This window comes from Lygodium microphyllum, chromosome 12, assembly GCF_053477565.2.
Source record: "Lygodium microphyllum isolate KBCC chromosome 12, Lygodium_microphyllum_v1.1.10, whole genome shotgun sequence".
NCBI classification, from domain to species: Eukaryota; Viridiplantae; Streptophyta; class Polypodiopsida; order Schizaeales; family Lygodiaceae; genus Lygodium; species Lygodium microphyllum.
The window spans coordinates 78,525,451-78,545,077 of record NC_141146.1 but is presented as its reverse complement, the minus strand read 5'-3'; the positions used below and the strand labels follow the sequence as shown (position 1 = coordinate 78,545,077).

The 19,627-nt window shown below is 40.9% G+C and overlaps 1 protein-coding gene and 1 pseudogene across 4 annotated transcripts in view; both read left to right on the top strand.

Annotated features, from left to right (window-relative positions):
- LOC148027952 (kinesin-like protein KIN-4A) overlaps positions 1 to 19,627 on the top strand; it is a 65,097-nt gene that overhangs the window by 4,126 nt on the left and 41,344 nt on the right. For all 3 annotated transcript variants that reach the window (XM_087689647.1, XM_087689646.1, XM_087689648.1), the window contains exons 2-10: positions 4,318 to 4,464; positions 4,688 to 4,840; positions 16,788 to 17,047; positions 17,382 to 17,569; positions 17,671 to 17,795; positions 17,881 to 17,917; positions 18,328 to 18,419; positions 18,545 to 18,661; positions 19,446 to 19,559. In XM_087689647.1, the coding sequence (XP_087545773.1) occupies positions 4,318 to 4,464; positions 4,688 to 4,840; positions 16,788 to 17,047; positions 17,382 to 17,569; positions 17,671 to 17,795; positions 17,881 to 17,917; positions 18,328 to 18,419; positions 18,545 to 18,661; positions 19,446 to 19,559 (1,233 nt within the window). The remainder of the gene's footprint in view (positions 1 to 4,317; positions 4,465 to 4,687; positions 4,841 to 16,787; positions 17,048 to 17,381; positions 17,570 to 17,670; positions 17,796 to 17,880; positions 17,918 to 18,327; positions 18,420 to 18,544; positions 18,662 to 19,445; positions 19,560 to 19,627) is intronic.
- On the top strand, positions 12,501 to 16,776 carry LOC148027953 (uncharacterized; annotated as a pseudogene). The gene is made up of 2 exons (XR_015692668.1): positions 12,501 to 14,264; positions 14,367 to 16,776. The product of XR_015692668.1 is annotated as an uncharacterized LOC148027953 (transcript).

Here is a 19,627-nt window from a genome sequence, read left to right as displayed (position 1 = left end):
CTATGCACTAGTCACTCATAGGGATTTTTTTGTACTTTGCATTTCACATCAGGGTTTTTGTTGAGGTGTCATTCACAAATCCTTCTTTACTTGGAAAAAATAATTACTCTAAACTAAGGCCATGGGCCTCTAGTTCCTCCTCCACACTTGTATCTATGACTCTAAATTGTTGTCAAAAATCTAATCTGCACCCTTTGACCCTAGCATAATTGGCTTGAGCTTTGGTGGCTTAGGCATGTTGGTAACTAGCACCTTTGGTGAAGAAGGTGGGACAGGTGGTGTAGATAGAAGTAGGGTAGTAGGTAGTAAGTCTTTGGGAAGTAGGAAAAGCAAGGGAGGAAGTAGGGGTAGGAGGGTTGGATCTTGTGTAGCAATGGGCTATGCCTCTAAAGGAGAAGCACCACCTATTGACAAAGGACCACGTGATGCAATAGTATGTCGAACATTGTCTCCAAGGAATGACACATCCTTGCCATTAGTAAGGTGTCTGGACGGTAGATCATTGAGCCGATATCCTTGGGTGGCATGGTTGTAGCCAATAAGGATGTGAGGCTTGGACTTACTATCCAACTTCACCCTTACTTGAAATATGTAGGTAAGTATCACAGTTGAAGACTTTGAAATGAGCAAGTGATAGCTTACACCCAAAATAAGCCTCGGAAGGAGTCATACGTAGAACAACAATAGTAGGAGATCTATTGTAGATATGAATTGTAGTGGAAACGATATCATTCCAAGGAGAATGAGGTACTCCCTTGTGCTTATAACATAGAGTGGGCCATCTCCTGAGCTATCATGTTTTGTCTCTCTACTAGTACATTGTTCAACGGTGTGTCAACATTGATATACTACATTTGAATGCCATTGGACATGCAATACCATTGATACTCGTGAGATACAAACTCATCACCTACTGCTCTTATTGTCCTAATCCTTTGAGTAGATTGTCTCTTCATCAGATCTCCAATCAGAGAAGTGCTAAAGTGCCTTTGACTTGGCCTTCAAAAAGAAAGCCCAAATGTATTTAGAGAAATTATCATGCTCTACATGAGATAAATGGTGCGCATAGTGCCATGCAAATCCATGTGGCCAAGGAGAGGAGTAGTGACTTCATAGGGAGCTTGCTTCCTATGCACACCCCAATATCTAGTTACTTCTCAACCAAATTTGCATAGCTAGCTTGCCACAAGTTCTATGCTCTACTTTCCTAGCAACTTAGACTTTGACTTTGAAGAAGCCAAAGCAATAACCTCCTCTACATTGTGAAGGGTAACAAATACTAACTTGGTTGCTAGTGTTGCCACGGAGGTAGCATTTTGTGAGAAAGAAGAAGAACATGGAGTGAGAAGAGAAGATGGAGATAAGAGAAATGCGGTTTTTTTTTGGGGGGGGGGGGGAAGGTGTTCAAACTTTACCCACCCATGCTTCCGTTTTTTGCCAATAGGCAGCATGTTTTAGTTCTAGCTTTCATTTCTAGCCTTCAAGTTCTATTTTTATTGCATGTGTTTTCATGCTTGTTTCTCTTCATTAAAGCCATTTGTAATGAGAGGGTGCATGGAGTCATACAAAGATTTGTGTAATTATGAAGGTTGTTCTCTAGCTAGCAACCAATAGCTACTAAATAGCGAGTGTAATGTGTATGTTTTGCAATCTAAGCATCTGATTATGTAAAGGCTAAAGTAGTAGCTTGTACAGTGTACTACAAGTACACGCAGACACGCACACACACACACACATTTATATTTATATTTACGTTCATCTAATAAGACATTTATATATATTCATATTTTTCGAGGTCCCATTTCCTTGTTTCCCCGTTTCAGACCACGGCCGAAACTCCATTTCACAACTTTGAAATGTGTTTCCATTTCCTTGTTTTTGAAGCTCTTGGCAACTATGATTCTGCGGTTTTTTTTTTTTGGGGGGGGGGGGGGAAGGTGTTCAAACTTTACCCACCCATGCTTCCGTTTTTTGCCAATAGGCAGCATGTTTTAGTTCTAGCTTTCATTTCTAGCCTTCAAGTTCTATTTTTATTGCATGTGTTTTCATGCTTGTTTCTCTTCATTAAAGCCATTTGTAATGAGAGGGTGCATGGAGTCATACAAAGATTTGTGTAATTATGAAGGTTGTTCTCTAGCTAGCAACCAATAGCTACTAAATAGCGAGTGTAATGTGTATGTTTTGCAATCTAAGCATCTGATTATGTAAAGGCTAAAGTAGTAGCTTGTACAGTGTACTACAAGTACACGCAGACACGCACACACACACACACATTTATATTTATATTTACGTTCATCTAATAAGACATTTATATATATTCATATTTTTCGAGGTCCCATTTCCTTGTTTCCCTGTTTCAGACCACGGCCGAAACTCCATTTCACAACTTTGAAATGTGTTTCCATTTCCTTGTTTTTGAAGCTCTTGGCAACTATGATTCTGCGGTTTTTTTTTTGGGGGGGGGGGGGGGGGGGAAGGTGTTCAAACTTTACCCACCCATGCTTCCATTTTTTGCCAATAGGCAGCATGTTTTAGTTCTAGCTTTCATTTCTAGCCTTCAAGTTCTATTTTTATTGCATGTGTTTTCATGCTTGTTTCTCTTCATTAAAGCCATTTGTAATGAGAGGGTGCATGGGGTCATACAAAGATTTGTGTAATTATGAAGGTTGTTCTCTAGCTAGCAACCAATAGCTACTAAATAGCGAGTGTAATGTGTATGTTTTGCAATCTAAGCATCTGATTATGTAAAGGCTAAAGTAGTAGCTTGTACAGTGTACTACAAGTACACGTAGACACGCACACACACACACACATTTATATTTATATTTACGTTCATCTAATAAGACATTTATATATATTCATATTTTTTGAGGTCCCATTTCCTTGTTTCCCCGTTTCAGACCACGGCCGAAACTCCATTTCACAACTTTGAAATGTGTTTCCATTTCCTTGTTTTTGAAGCTCTTGGCAACTATGATTCTCACACTTGTTGTTTCTTGGTGTGGAGAGTACGATTTGGTGCTCAACTATTGTACTCATTGTTTATCTTACTGGATCCTGTTCCTATTTAGAATTTGTGCATTGTCTCTTTCATTATTCCACTTTTGTTTATTGTTCTTCTAACATCTCTATCCTTAAAAAGTAGCATCGCATTATCAACATAGATGAACATCCTGACCACATGACTTACCATTTGGATTCCTTCATTGGATGTGGGCTAGTCAATATGTAAGCTCATCACCTCCTTTCTGATACCATTGATTGAAAAACAAATTCTACAAGTACCCTCTCTTTTTGAGGCTCCATTCCACATTGAAGCTCTTTTGATAAATTTAAATCAACTAAGCAATAATATTGTGCATTGCTTGCTATGTAAGTATATTTTGCCATAGTCTTTCAGTGTGAATGATTGACAGATTGCCATGATGTCAATGTAACTTGGCATCTTATCCTTGTCAATATTTGCATTGGCTGTTCCTGGTTTTTTCCTATATGGTTGCTATATAGATGAGTTAAAAATACATGCCCAATTTGCCTTTAGTCTTTGAAGCTTGGACAAGCTTCCAGTAAGCTCCCAGTCTTCAGGAGGTCTATAAGAGATGTCCCTTTATATTGATATTTATATGTTGAGATGCAGATGATCGGGTCATAGAGTGTTTGGGTCGTGGATGAGCTCCAAGTTGAAAGATCAATGGATATACTGCAGTCTGCCAGCTTACCTGTGTTGGTAAATAGGCAGCTAGTGTTTTCGCATTCAACTTTGGGCTTTGCAAGGGGAAGATGACCTTCAAACTACTCAATCCTGAGATAGTCTCAAACTCATTTCCAACTCTCCATCTTTGGCAAGGCAGAGGGTGATCTTGGCACTACTTAGTCCTGAGACAACTCTCAAAGTTCAAACTCATTTTATATTGGGGTTCAACCACATTTATGACAAAATGGGAGCTTTTCATGTAATTATTGAGTTGGAAAATTCTATTTTATTGAATAGTACTGCCAAATACAAGCCTAATGATGTCATGAAGGACCGCAAATCCAGTATTGCATACTTGTCGGATGATTTCAAATGGAGAGCTATGATTGTCTGAGGGGTTACTTGTCTTTGGTTGTGCCATTCAAATATCATGCTTTCAAATCTGTGCTCTGACAACTCTTTTGCATTAAGTTTTAGTGCACCACTTCCAGCAGAAAGAATCTCAAGTACAATAGTAACATTGCTTTGTATAGACTTTGTCATGTGCTTTGCTAACTGGAAAGTATTGAAACATGTCATAAATAATGCCGGTGATGATGATTGCCATAATAATCTTTTTTCAGATTCAGATTGGCAACAATAGCTACACGTTTGACCATGTCTATGGCAGCTCTGCATCTCCATCATCAGTGATTTTTGACGAGTGTGTTGCACCACTTGTTGAAGGTTTATTTCTTGGCTACAATGCGACAGTCCTTGCATATGGACAGGTCATAGTCCTTCATTCAAGTCTTTGTGATCAGTTGACTGGTTATCATGAAAGCTTCTAGAAATCAGGAATTCTCATTTCCAAAAGTAATATAAACAAGAAATTATTCCTAGACAGGTGTGATACATACATGCTCTCACACTGAAAAATTCTACAGACAGGTCTTCAGTGTTTTCATTGCAAACAAATACCTTACTTCTTAATGTGCTCATGATATTCTACAGACTGGTTCTGGTAAAACATACACAATGGGGACTGGTTATACCATGGGTGGTAGTTCTAATGGTGTTATTCCTCAAGTGATGGATATGATCTACAAGAAAGTGGAGACGTTGAGTGAAAAAGTGCAACTCAAAGTTCGGGTGTCTTTTATTGAGGTAATTATTTGCTCAGTTTTTGCATTTGAGGATCTGATAACCGTGCTGTGTTAATTTTGAAAATGATTATGATTGTTGACTACATCTCTAATGCCTAAAGACGGACAAACTGTTCTATATAGTATATGATGGATATGTACATTGGTTATACATGCATTTGAAGATTGATGTGGTAAAGTCTTTTGACACCATCCAATGGGATTGCATTACAGCTGTGATGGGTAACATATAACTCGGATGCAGTCAAAGATCACTGGTTGCTATGTCCTGATTTGGCAGAGGCTCCTTTAACCATGGGTATTAGGCAAGGCAGTAAGAAAAGGGATGCCCTTTTAGTCCACTTTGTATTGCCACAGACCCACTGTTGTTGTATGTAACCCAAAGATACAAATCTGGTGGCAGATGCTTATGTAGATGGCTCATTCCTTATTGCAACCCCCTTCAAAGGATCTTCAAATGCTATTGAACGTACTTCAGCAAGTTGCAGATGCTATTTATGCAATAGTTTTGTGAAGGCCTGAATCGCTACCTTTAGTTTAGTTGATTGGCATTGTCATCCAAGGCCTGGTCAAATTGTACCCATAGATAAAATTACTTGCCACTTGTGATACCCATTTGGCAGGTATGATTCCTTTTGAGAGGCTCTACAAGACACGTCACACATAAGAATAGTTAGATTATTGGTTGCTCTTCCTTTGTCCTTTGCATGTATGCTGGCACATAATGCAGGCTATGTTATTTTTCAATTAGTCCACAAAGCAGTCAAACACAAGAATACTTAGATTACTGGGTTGCTCTTTGTTTGCCCTTTATATGTATGATAGGACAAATAATCATGCTGAATGAATCAAGCTGATACAATGGATCAAAAGCTCGAAGATAACTGCACTGTCCTGGCTGTCAGGTGGCAGTATTAGTAGGGAACTTGCATTGTAAAGGGAGCGAAACACAGTCCTCCGGGTAGTAGGCATCAAAGGTAAATGCTGAATGATGAAGGAAACCTGGAGAGGGAGCAAAATGCAGTCCTTGGATGGCGTCAGATTGAGGAGAAGATGATGACCAGCAACCACAAGCTCCGGAGTGAGAGGATCAACAGCACGGCCTGCCTCAGGGCAAAACGCAGCAGTAGGGGGCCTCCCAGCTGCAAAATGCAGCCTGGAGCCTGACTGCTTGTCAGAGTCAACACAGATGCTAGGAAGGGGCTGCACTGCAAAATGCAGGTAAAAACAGCCTGTATACTGGTCGCCTGGCAGTAATATGCTGTTGCTAGCATGGAGAGGATGTGTAGACAGCGGGGTGACCTGATCTGCCCCAAAACGCAATGTGATAGAGTGTAGACAGGGCGTGTGGCTGCAGGGTAGAAGATCCACGAATTCTAATGTCCTCCTTATCAGGTGTGTGAACAGCAGCGGAGAGGATGAGGAGAGGAGAAAAGAATGACAGATAAATGAATGACAGTGTGTTAAGAATGAGGGGAGCTGGTGCCCTATTCATAGGCACAAGCACGCTCGAGTGGTGCCCCAAAATGTGGGTGCCCAGCCCTTTTCGGGGCTCTAAGTGCAAAACTGGAATGAATTAACGAAAACTTAAAAGAAATGCAGTTAATGATTGGGTTTCTCAACACACTTTAGCTATTTCAAAGACCATGGGCAGTTGATGTTTTTGGGTCAGCTCCTAGTCTTCCTTCCCCTTTGGTGATAGAGGTGGCTTCTCTTAGTAGTGGACTGTGGAGTTTAGCGAGTACTTGGCTTCATTGACTTTAGTGGGGCCCAAGGCAGTCCATTTCTTGATACAATTATGAGAGTTCCCTTTCAATACCTAATTGATCATAAGGATTATGGATCAAGTGCTCATGACCGGTCGTCTCTTGAATGTGACATTCCAATACTATGTTCAAGTCTTTGGGTTCTCTTCTAGCAATTCTAACTCAGGGAGAATGTTGTGGACATAGATGCCAGTGGCTTCCTGACGATCAACATTAGATGATAGACATCAAGGCTATTGAATGACTAAGGACCTTGCTTAGAGGGTATTAGGGTCATAGATACAGATTGGCAAAGTTAGATGGTTTATTTCAGCAGCCATATACTTATTTGAAGGTTTGGCTATTTGAAGCCCTACTTCCCTCTTATTGAATTGTTTTTGTTTGCTTTCTTTGGGCTAGAGGATTGGGTGTGTTTGTAGCATGATTAGATTGGCTTTTCATAGCGGGAATCTTGTCTTGGTCCTTGGCACTTGTGCATATACTGGATTCCTTGGATGTGTAGGTTGAAGGGAGAAGCCTGAGTAAGAGCACAAGCAAACGGAAGCACCGGAGGTGTGAGCTATGGTGGATGGAGCCAGAGAGCAAGAGAGAAAGACTCAAGACGGGGAACTCCAACAGTCATAATGTGTGACTGGCTTTCCTTTATTCAAATATCATTGAAAGAGTAAAGAATGAAGTGACAGTGATGGGCGCCCGCCACCTGCAGTTTACAGGTGTGCGGATATTGTCAGTGTAGTAATACACGGGTGACGTAGGCATAGGTGCCTTTACCCCCAACAATCTTTTACTTAAAGGCAAATGTACGCCTAGCGAGGAGAGAATAAGAAAAAAGTGACAAAGCACAAATGTACATAAAGTATAAATTTACATAAAGTACAACAGAATGAGGAAAGACTTTCGAAGGAAAGGCAAAACGGTTTGTTGAAAGACTTTTACTAAGTAAATCTACAAGATTTTGGTCAGTTGCAAGCTTGATGGGTTTTTCCTCAACGACCTCTCTGATCAAATGGTAACACACCTCAATGTGCTTTATTTTCGCATGGAAGATTGGATTCTTGGCCAAATGAATAGTACTCATAGAATTCAAATGTAATGTGGGAACCACATCAGTAATATCAAGGTTTGCTACTAGATGGCCTAATCAGAGAGCCTCCTTGCAAGTCTCAGTGGCTACAACATACTTTGTCTCTGTAGTAGATAGGGCCGTGCATTTCTACACCTTGGACATCTAAGAAACAACACCTCCAACAAAGCTGAAGACATAGCCAAAGGTTGGACTTCCTATTGTCTACATATCTTGCATAATCAGAGTCAGTGTATCCCATGACTCTTGTATCTTGGCCACCATAACATATGCACATATCTACAGTGCCCTTAAGGCATCTCATAATACTTTTCACGATATCCCAATGCCGCCTGCCAAGTTCACAACTCCTACTATAAATGTTATCTACATCTCCCTTAAGGCACCTCATAATACTCTTCATGACATCCCAATGCCACCTGCCGCAGCCATATAGCGCACCACAACTTCTACTGCAAATGTTATGTTGGGATGAGTGGCTATCATGGCATATGTAAAATTGCCCATTGTGGATGCGTAAGGGATCTTGGCCATCTCAACCTTTTGCTCGTTAGACTGCATACAATCGGCCTGACTTATCTTCGCATGAGAAGGTAAAGAACAACCGGCAATAGACTTAACGACTTGTATATGAAACTGCTCAAGGGCCTTGTGGATGTACTCCTACGATAAGTAAAGGAGCCCCTTAGAGCAATCGTGTGTGATGTGCATTCGAAGAATATGTGAAACTTGTTCCATATCTTTCATTTCAAAGCTTTTCTTGAGCTAACTTTTCAAGGCATCCAACTTATCATGAGCACTCTTACCAATCAACCTATCATCCATATAGAGTACCAAAATCATAAGGGTGCTATTATGGGGCCTTCTTCGTATATAAATATAGATCCATATCACTACGGATATATCCGTATGAATGCATGAAAGCATCAAACTTGTGGTACCATTCCTTAGGTGCTTGCTCAAGTCCATAAAGGCTCTTTCTCAACTTGCACACTAAGTGTTCCTTGTGTTTTTCCTCAAAGCCCTTAGGCTGTTGTATGTAAATCTCATCATGTTAGTCCTCATGTAAAAAATCTGTTTTGACATCCATTTGACAAAGGTCCAGATCTAGCTGTGCAACCAATGCCAATACCAAGTGTAGGGTAGTCATATTGACTATAGGAGTGAAGACTTCATTGAAGGCAACATCATGCTCGTGCTTAAAATCCTTAGCAACCAATTTGGCCTTATAGGTGGGCTTGGGATGTCCAAGGGTACTTTTCAACTTGTACATCCACTTGCATGGCAAAGCATGCTTTTCACTAGGCAAAGGAATTAAATCTCACACATGATTTTTTTGCAGTGAGTTATATTGTAATTGCATGGCCTTCTGCCAAGAGTAACTATCACCTTTACGCATAGCCTCATAATAGGTAGAGGCTCACCAGTATCTGTCACATAATCCATAGAGGGTGCAAACTGATTATCGGAGGCTGTGGGGCATGCACGTCTTGTCTAATACCATGGTCTTAGGCCATTGGAGCATTAGTTGTTGTAGGTTGTCTAGCTGGTTGTATAGTAACATGAGGCTTCTCCTAAAATATCACTATGCATATCTCATTGACTTGCTTAGGTTGCCTATGCATTTTCTCCTCCTGGAAGACAATATCATGGCTGTAGATGACCTTTCGAGCCTACGTATCCCATAGGCGATAGCTCATCTCATCTGCATTCCCATAACCAAGAAAGATGTACGTCACGGACTTAGAATTTAGCTTATTGTGCTTGTCCCGGGGAATATGGCAGAAAACCTTATAACCAAAGACATACAAATGAGCATATGATGGAGGTTTAATTGTCCTATTCATGTGTTCAGCCATACTATTTTGGAGTGGGGTGTAGGGGCCAGTCAATTGACGCTTAATACCCCTCTTATCACAATTGCTCAAAGGCTTTAGATACATACTCATCCCCATTGTCAGATCGTATGCATTTTATCCTATACCTAGATTGGTTCTCAACAAGAGCAAGCCAACGTTGAAATGTAGTCAATACTTATGACTTTTACTTGATAGGCCTAGACCTTATGTGAGTAATCATTAAAAAAAGTAACGAAATATTTCATGCTACCTAATGATTTGTAGGGCATGGGTTCATAAAGAGCAGAATGAACAAGAGCCAGAGGCTCATCCATGCGGGTAATGCCAGACTTCTTATGTGAATTACAAGTTTACTTGCCATAAAGACAATGATCACAAGAATCAAGACACTTATAGTCAAGGGACGGAAGATACTTCAAATGAGTAAGCATTTTCATTCCCTGGAGTGACATGTGCCCAAGGCGACAATGCTATGACAATACATGTGGTATTGCAGCCATTGCCAAAACATGGTTGATAAAAGTATTAGACTTGGCACCTCGTGCTAGGACAAGATTCCCATGGGTGATTTTCCATGGGGAATCATAAAAAGAGACAACATAACTTGTATCATCTAAGTGTCTAGCAAAAAGTAAGTCTTTAGTCAATTATTAGAATTAGTTTGCATGGCATTAATCTCTTCAATCTTGATGTTGGACTTGATAGGGACAATGTTGCGATCATCATTCTTTTCCTACACTTTGCCCTTTTTCTTTTCCTTGTGCTTATCATCATGCATTTTATGGCACTATGTGTGAAGATATGCTAGGGTTTGCACTGAGGAAACACAACATGTACGACCAAGATTGAAACACAAAGACTCAGACAGTGACAAGCAAAACTTAAACCCTAAATGCAAAACTCAAAACTCAAACATAGAGAGAAGAAACTCTGAAGTGAAGGAATGTTGTAAATGAATGTAAGAGTGTATAAAATGCCCAAGGGTAGAGCAATGGAATGTCGGAGAGTGACGTCCACTGGAGACAAACCCTGAGTGCTATAACCACTAGTTGGAGATGAGAGAGTGCTGAATAATAAAGGACAGCAAGCTGATCACCAAAACACAGCACTTGAAGGCTAAAATATGGTAAACACAGCAATGTACCACTAGAGAAAGGCTGAAAACTGGTCACCCGAGGTAGAGAACTGTCAAGTGACAACAGGAGAGGTGTGTGTTGGTGTAGGCAGCCTGCTGGACAGGCATTGCAACAGTCACGTGGTGGGAGAGATGGCAACAGCCTGTTGCTTGGCACCAAATGCTGAAAATGTAGAATGATCAGGTGCTATGTAGCAGATGTCCACTAACTGCTAAAGAGTGATGGTCAAGTCAAAGCACTTGCCCTCATAGATAATGCATAAACTTGCAATTATAGCAAGATGAAAAATAATGACAGCAGTAAATCCAAAGCCAGGTGTGAGCAATCAACTGATAGAATCCAATCTGCAACTGCCAGGTATATTTTGTAAGAAATGGGATATGTACAAACCATTAGCAGTCATTGAGCATGCAATCGGTACTAAGTCAGGCAAGCTCCCAGTGGAACAAAGAGTGAATGCCAGATGAGCAAAAGAAGCTGAAAACATCATGTGTATAGCATCCAGACATCCAAGATACATGTGACATACATTCGGGAGCATAAGACCCAATATCTTCTTCAAGCTCTTACTGTAGCAGCCAATAGCATAAATCACAGCCAATGCCAGTGTAACGAAGCCCAAATCATAGCTCAAGAGTTCTCAATAAGCATAATCGAGGGTGTAGCGTTCCATGTTAGACATCAATGCATCCAATAGAGTGTCGGAATAGCATCCGAGAGCAAGAGGCATTTGGGTGCATTGATAAAATGGTGTGCTGCCCTGCTATTGCAGCACCCAACTGACAGTTTTCACTGAGCTGTTTTGAGCTCAAATCAGTCCCAGAAGCATTCCAAGAATAGAAGCCTTGGGAGGAGCTGAAACACCGAAATGTAGAGAGCTGGGCCGCCCAAAACGTGTTTCCCCAGCCGAAATGATTCCCCTTTGGGGAAAGGGCTGCCACGTGGCGTTTCACCTTAGGAAACGTTTCGGACTGACACGTTTCCCCACATAGCCGAAACGTTTTTGGTTAATTGGCTTGTTTTTCAAAATACGATACTGATTGTTATTTACGTCTTGTTGCAAATGTTTTTTGTTTGTTTTAATCGTGTTGTCCAAACGTTTTTAATAATAAATGTTTTAATTTAAAGTTTCATTTTTAACTATGGTTTGTTTCAATCGTGACGTCCAATTAACGTTTTAATGTTTGGTATTTAATCTTGAAAGTTATTAATAATAAAGTTAAAATGTTTAATAGTCAACGTTTTAATGTTTTGTTTTAAAGGGGGACTGCGTGGCACGACCCAGCTCCAGATGTACTCGACGATATTGCGAATCGCGATTAGTTTGTTTCTTTCACGAATCCGGATTCCGTAGTGATAGTTGTCAGGCTCTAGAGTCCAGGGCCCAGGCTTTGTAACAGAATCCAGATCCTCTCTCTCTCTCTCTGTGTTCGCCCCCATGGTAACAGAACATAAACACAAAATTTTAAAGAAACAGTCTGTCACTCAGCTAGAACTGCACTAACAGCTCGCTCTCGCTCTCACCTCTATACCACAGCCTGGACTCCACTTGTCAACAAATTTTTGTTATTAGCATCTCTCTCTCTCTCTCTACCACGCCATAGATTGACAATCCACTTCCCAACAAACCAATTATGAGCTGAACAGTGAAAACAGACCTAGGCTGCCAAACTTCAAATAGAGTAATTATTATACCACACAGTCAATAATCAAATCTGTCATAAAGTTTTAAAAATAATGGAGTAAGGGGTAACAATCAAGTCTAGAAACGTTATAAATATGCACTGCAGCTTTGCCCCATGCCATCCAAGGCTAGAGTATCTAAATCAACCATCAAGCTAAGCATCCATCTCTCTCTCTCTCAGCCCAAAGCTTTCTCTTCCTCTCAAAATATGAATCTTGAAGTTGTTGAAGCCTTTCTCAATGAGACTAGCACGGAGAAGGAGAGAACCCAGGCCGAATATTGGTGGGATCAAGGGAAGATCTTATGCAAGTACAATTGTAAGAAAGGTGGTGCTAGGTGGTGGATGTGCCATTACTGTGGCATTGAAAAAGGTGGATCAGTAGAAAGGGTGAAAGCCCATCTACATGTTCTCAGTGGAAATGGGATTAAGTCTTGCGCTAAGAGCACAAAATATTTCAAGAAACAAGGACTCCTTGAAATCCCTTTGCTATTCCAACATCCAGGCCACCCACTAGCATAACCTCTGAACCTCATGCACGTGAAGATAGAGGAAGCCAATCTTCTCTCTCTAGTGGAGGTGCTTTTAATATACATGGAACTGCAACATGGTCTCAACCAGCCTCTTGAGGTAAACAAAATACTTTGTTTACTTCTTGGCATCCCTGGCGTAAGGCACAAGTGGATGCAGTAGTAGCCCATTTTTTAAATTCTTGTGGGATTCCTTTCAATGTTGTGCGATCTCCTTTCTTTAAGGAGATGGTCATAGAGATTGCTCAATTTGGCCCCACCTACACACCACCCACGTATGATGCCTTGCACAAAAAGCTTCTTGAGGATGAGGTCTCGAGCATTAAAGAGGCCATACAACCAATAAAGCAAAGGTGGAGCTCATATGGTGTACCATTGCTAGGTGATGGATTGACAAATGCGCGGAGTCATTCTTTGCAGGGAGTGCTTGCAGCTTGTCATGGCAAAGCACTTTTACATTAAGTCCACAGAGTGTGGTCTACGACAAAAGACAGCTCCTGTCTTATGCGAGCTTTGGAGTGAGGCTGTGGAATATGTGGGACCACAGAATGTTGTGGAATTTGTATCAGATGGAGAGGCTACCAATAGAGCAGCAGGTGGCTTATTGGAGAGCAAGTATCCTACTATCACATGGAGTCCATGCATGGCACATTGTCTCAAAAATTTGTTGAAGGACATTGGTGCTTTGCCATGGGTAAAAATCATTATCATTGCAGATAAGGAAATAGCGACATTCATCACTCGTCACCATTTCTCATTGGTGTTGTATAGAAAGTTTGCAAAGAAAGAGGTGTTGAAGTATGCAGAGACCAGATTTGCATATTACTTTTTAATGCTTCCCCGTTTGTGCAACATGTGACTGGCATTGAAGCAAATGGTGGCTAGTCTAGAATGGGAGGGTTGGCCTACTTCTCACACAGCTATGGCACAATTGTATAATACCACCATCATCCAAGAGGATTATTGGCCAGAGGTGAAACGTTTACTTCTTCTGTGCTTGCCCATTGTGAAGTTGTTGCGTCATGTGGATAGTGATGTTCCCTATATTGGGAAGATTTATGAGGCAATGGATCAGATAATAGAAAACATCCGATCCATTGAGATATATAATGCCAGATTACAAGAGATTGTGGTAAGTAGGTGGACTCAATATTTCTCTCCATTACATTGTGTAGCTTATGCATTGGATCCTAAGTTCCAACACAAGGGAAAAGTTCTTCAAGCAGATGCAGAGGTGGTGCGAGGTTGGAATTCAACTCTTCAGAAGTTGATTCCTACTCCAGAGGAATGTAGGTTGGTGAAAGATCAACTTGCAAACTTTCGTAATAAGGAGAGAATTTTTGAGTGGCTTGATGCTCAACGTGATAGGTAATCCCATCTACATTTTTAAAATCTTTATGTAGCCATTCTTTAGTATTATAATTTGAATCAATAAGTGATTCTTTTCTCAATGTTGTATTTATCTTGCAGATTCCATGTTGGTGTTGTGACTTGGTGGGAGGACTATGGTGTAGAGTCACTTGGGCTTCAAAACTTGGCTATTGGGATTCTTAGCCAAGTTTGCTCATCATCAGCACTAGAGAGGCTTTGGAGCACCTTTAGTCACATCCACACAAAGAAAAGGAATCACTTAGGGCTTCAAAGAGTAGATGACCTTGTTTTTGTCAATGCAAACCTATGTTTGTTGACAAAAATGAAGTCAGAGTATTCTTGAGATGTGTATATAGGATTTCATAAAAGTGAGCAGGATTCTTGGTCTGTGCAAAATGCCGGTGATGAGGAGGAGAAGGATGAAGAGGATCTGATCCGCCTACAGCAACTGAAGTCTATGAAATGGATGAGGAAGAGGGAGATGGAGAGGAAGAGGAACTATGAGATGATAATTAGTTATCAATCACATTCTTTTTGCATTTTGCACTTATTTAGAATTGTTTCTTCTTTGCAGTTAGCATATGAATTATATTTCAAAATCCTTGTACGCATCAAGAAGCTCCTTTCAGCTTATGCCTTTTGTAGAACTCTTTCAAAACTTGGAAATTAGAAAGCTTTGATTGTGAGTGTGAAACTTGTAATCTGTATTGTAACTTCTAAGCACCTAGGCTCTAACCTCTCTCTCTCTCTCTCTCTCCGATGACGTGGCGTTTCCGTTTCCCCCTCCTCAAAAATTGCCATTGCCATTTCCGTTTCCGTTTTTGTTTCCCCGTTTCCCTCAACTATGATTCCAAGACATCAACATAACAACCCCCAATGATCTGGCATCAATATGTGGGCATACAACCATCAATAGAGCTCCAAACAATGAAGTGTATGCTGTCCCTGTGTGTATTATACCATGCTGCCCGTAGTATACAGCAATAGAAACTCTGCTAAACTGAAGCTAATGCGAGCTCAAAGTCAAGCCAAAAGCACCTCAAGACATCAGAGACAAGAGTGAGCTCCAATGATTGAGAAGACCCTGTTTAGACCTATGTAATAGCAGGTCTGCTGTATATTACAGCAAGTAACTGAGGTTGGGAGCTCCAAATGGTGTCCAAGGCGCAAAATACTGATGCTTGGAGATGCTAGATGAGTGCCAAGATGTTTATCAAGTGTTAGAGACCACCAAGCAAGTGGCAAGTGATGATGAACTACCATCCTCTCGCCTGGGAAACAGGTGCAAACACGCTGGGCTGAACTGATGGCCTGCTCTTCAAGCTGAAGTGAATGGAGCTCAAGAAGCACTCTAGGGTGCTTGAATAAGCCTCCACAATGCTAGAAAGAAGCTTATACAAGCCAGGGAGTGAGTGAGCAACAATGGTTACCACTTCAAGCTGAAGCCATGGTTGCTGTTGGGGAAGTGCTGAAGCTTTCAAGTCCGGGCTGAGACAATGTTGGGTGAAGCTCCTCGAACCAATGGTCTGATACTAGTTGAAGGGAGAAGCCTAAGTGAGAGCACAAGCAAATGGAAGCATTGGAGGTGTGAGCTATGGCGGATAGTGCAAGAGAGTAAGAGAGAGAGACTCAAGATGTGGGAACTCTTATAGTTACAATGGTTACCACTTCAAGCTGAAGCCATGGTTGCTGTTGGGGAAGTGCTGAAGCTTTCAAGTCCGGGCTGAGACAATGTTGGGTGAAGCTCCTCGAACCAATGCTCTGATACTAGTTGAAGGGAGAAGCCTGAGTGAGAGCACAAGCAAACGGAAGCATTGGAGGTGTGAGCTATGGCGGATAGAGCAAGAGAGTAAGAGAGAGAGACTCAAGATGTGGGAACTCTTATAGTTACAATGTGTGACCACCCTTCCCTTATTCAAATGTCACTAGAATAAAGAATGAAGTGACATTGATGGGCACCCACCACCTGCAGTGTATAGGTGCGCGGGTAGTGTCAGTGTAGTTATACATGGGCGGTTTAGGCACAGGTGCCTTTACCCCCAACATAGGCTTGTTTGATTCTTTGGGTGGTTCTCTATACTTCTGCATAGATTAGAATTTAGCTTTCAATATGCATTCTTGCTTCCACATCTAGTGCTCATGTGGTAGCTTGTCCTTCAAGTGTTACATTTGTAAACTAATGTAATAGATCAATGGCATTCACCAAAAAATAGAGCTTGGGCTTTGGACTGACAGTATAGGAAAGTCTCCACAAGCTTCTGTTTTGTACTTTGAGAAAGTTTTGTGGACCATGAAAGTCAATCGAAGTTGATTTCCACAGCAAACTCCTCTTTAAAATGTTGGGTCAAAACTTCTTAATATTTAGAAAAGCTTCACCTTGTTCTTGTTATCATTGTTGTTGTTGTTGATGGCCCCGCTGCTGTCACCATTGCAACTGTTGTGATTGGTTGTCGTGGTGGTTGTTGTGACTTTGTGTTGTTTTCATCATGTTGCTGTAATGACGAGTGTTTATTCTAGCAGATTCTAAATGAGGAAGTACATGACCTGCTGGATTCAAGTCCTTCAACTTCTGGTCGATCAGAAGTGAGTGCAGGTTTTGGTGCAAGACCCACAACCCCTGTAAAGCCTAGTATACAAATTCGAGAAGCAACAAATGGTGAAATTACACTTGTGGGTGTGACAGAGGTGGAAGTAAACAGCCTCAATGAGATGGCAGCACTTTTAGAGCAGGGTTCTCTTTCTCGTGCAACTGCAAGCACTAACATGAATTCACACTCCAGGTATTATTTGGAGCCATTATGCATGTCTATGTTGCACCAGGTTCAGGTGACTCTGTGAAGTAGGGAACTTGCACTATTACGGGACTCATATCCATGTTGAATATATTTGCACTACAGTTAATCACTTCCATTACACATGCTCACGCTCATAAGTCCTTCATCGAGTCCCTACATGCTGATAAATCCTTCATCGGAGTCTCTACCATCACTACAACCATTCACTTAGTGAAGCTTCAGTTTGAGTGCCAGCCAAATTCACTTAGTGAAGCTTCAGTTTGAGTGCCAGCCAAACCACATCAGCTGCCTCATAGAATATACTCATGTTTTTCTGCAGTCGATCACATGCTATTCTTACAATCACTTTGCAACAACGGCAAAAACTGGATCCACATGCAAATGGAAACCTTCTGTTTCGGGATAATGAGTATGATGACTCCTTATGTGCAAAATTGCACCTTGTAGACTTGGCAGGATCTGAAAGAGTCAAGCGCACAGGGGCTGATGGGCTCCGCTTCAAAGAAGGTTGTGTAGAGACCCTTTTTTTCCCAAAATTCATTTTGAATGATTGTTTTCATTTTGTTTGCTGATGTAGAAGACCATTTTTGGCCCCTTTATCTTTCTAGGTGTGCACATCAACAAAGGATTGCTAGCTCTTGGCAATGTGATAAGTGCCCTGGGGGATGAGAAAAAGCGGAAAGATGGGGGGCATGTCCCTTATCGCGATAGCAAGCTAACTCGTCTGTTACAGGTATCCCCAGTAGCTAAGAGTGCATGCTTGTTTATTTTCAAACAACTTGAGTCCTCCCTAAGTTTTGTCTGTTGCATGTTTCTAGGATTCCCTTGGAGGCAATAGCAGAACGGTCATGATTGGTATGGTTCACTATATCTTAATGTTGCTATGCAGTGGTTGCATTCCTGGATGACTGATTACTTTCGATATGGATCTCCCATGAAGTCTATTGAGGCTTTCTTTTCAGCTCTTTTAAGCTCTTATTATCCTATAGTGTTAGCTTCCTGATACAATGTTTGAGTTCAATGTACTCCTTTTTGCTTCTTTTGAGAACTAAAAATGTATTAGAATCTCAGAAAGTCTCCTTGTACCAAACTATTTCCGCTCAAAAATCCTGATTGACATGTTGCTTCAAACAAAATGCCATGCGCTGAATTGAAGCACATGGAAAGCTCATGTAGTCTATCTATTTATTCAAGCTTAACACAGTCAACTAAGGTTACTTCATCACTATTCTCGCTAACTAGTCGTGTTGTGTCATCCTTTGTAGCTTGTATTAGTCCAGCAGATTCAAATGCAGAGGAGACACTTAATACACTGAAGTATGCCAATAGAGCACGGAATATTCAGAACAAGCCAATAGTAAGATATGCTCTCAAGTATTGGATTTTTAGCACTCAATTGAGAGAGAACATGAAATCTGACCTTGTGCTTTGATCAGTGTAAGTAACGAAATAATTACCTTCATCTGCATGTTATATTTCAAGGTAAATCGTGACCCAATGGCAGCTGAGATGCAACGAATGCGCCAACAGGTGGAATCACTCCAAGCTGAACTCTTATGCATGCGATCTGGATGTGATGAGACTGGTGGAGATATGCAGGTGATGTTTCTCACCATGAAGGTGACGATTGTTTTCATCATCATGGGTGTGATGAGAACTGGACCAGCTGAAATATGCATGTATCTTCGTGGAATTGCACTCTTAAGTTTCATTCTTTATCTGGACATAAACTTTAAATAAAAAAGCGAGAGCATGATCCAAAACTTACAGCTGGTTTTTTTCTGTTTTCATTATAAGCCTGTTTTCAAGAAAAGCTTAATTTGCAGTTGCAACAGAAAGAACAGATGTACACTTGGGTGCACTATGACTGACTCGAGTTTGCTAAAAAGAGGAAATTTTTGATGTCTTCTTCCTTTATCCATTCTCTGCTTGCCTTGTCTATCCCAGAACAGCCTTACCTGAAAAGTCAATTGGCTAAAAAACTTGTCAAAAACTCTTCCTCAGGTTGCTGGTGTTTTTGTCTAAGTATCAGGTATCTATAGAAAGAAACATTCCAATGCTTTTTATTACATGCATGTGTGCTTAGATATATAACAGAATTGGAATGTCTGACCTGTACATATCTATAAAGCCTGTAAGGACTCTTTCAAGAGAGCATACCTAAATCTTGCGAAAGATTGTATCTACATTTTTTGTTCTTATTTCTCTCTTTTCTATAGTGTCTGTAGATTCACATTTTGGCAGTAGGTTACATTTTGCTTATTGCAGCTGACCTCCATCCTTACTGTGCTGATATATCTTTATTAAGATAGCCACACAAACACTACTTTGTAGAAGCTAAATTTCTACCCATTGTTGATAAAGGGATTCATACTTTTTGCAGATGCTAAAACAAAAAATAACTTGGCTTGAAGCAAGCAATACAAAACTTCAACAAGAATTACAACAGGCACGTGATGGATTGCAGTTCTGCGCTCAACGGGTAATGGATGCTCTGGTGAGTTCATTTTGTGTTCCTACTCAAAGAATAGAACTGGCTTTGGTCTTTGCTTCCCGCGCTAAGTG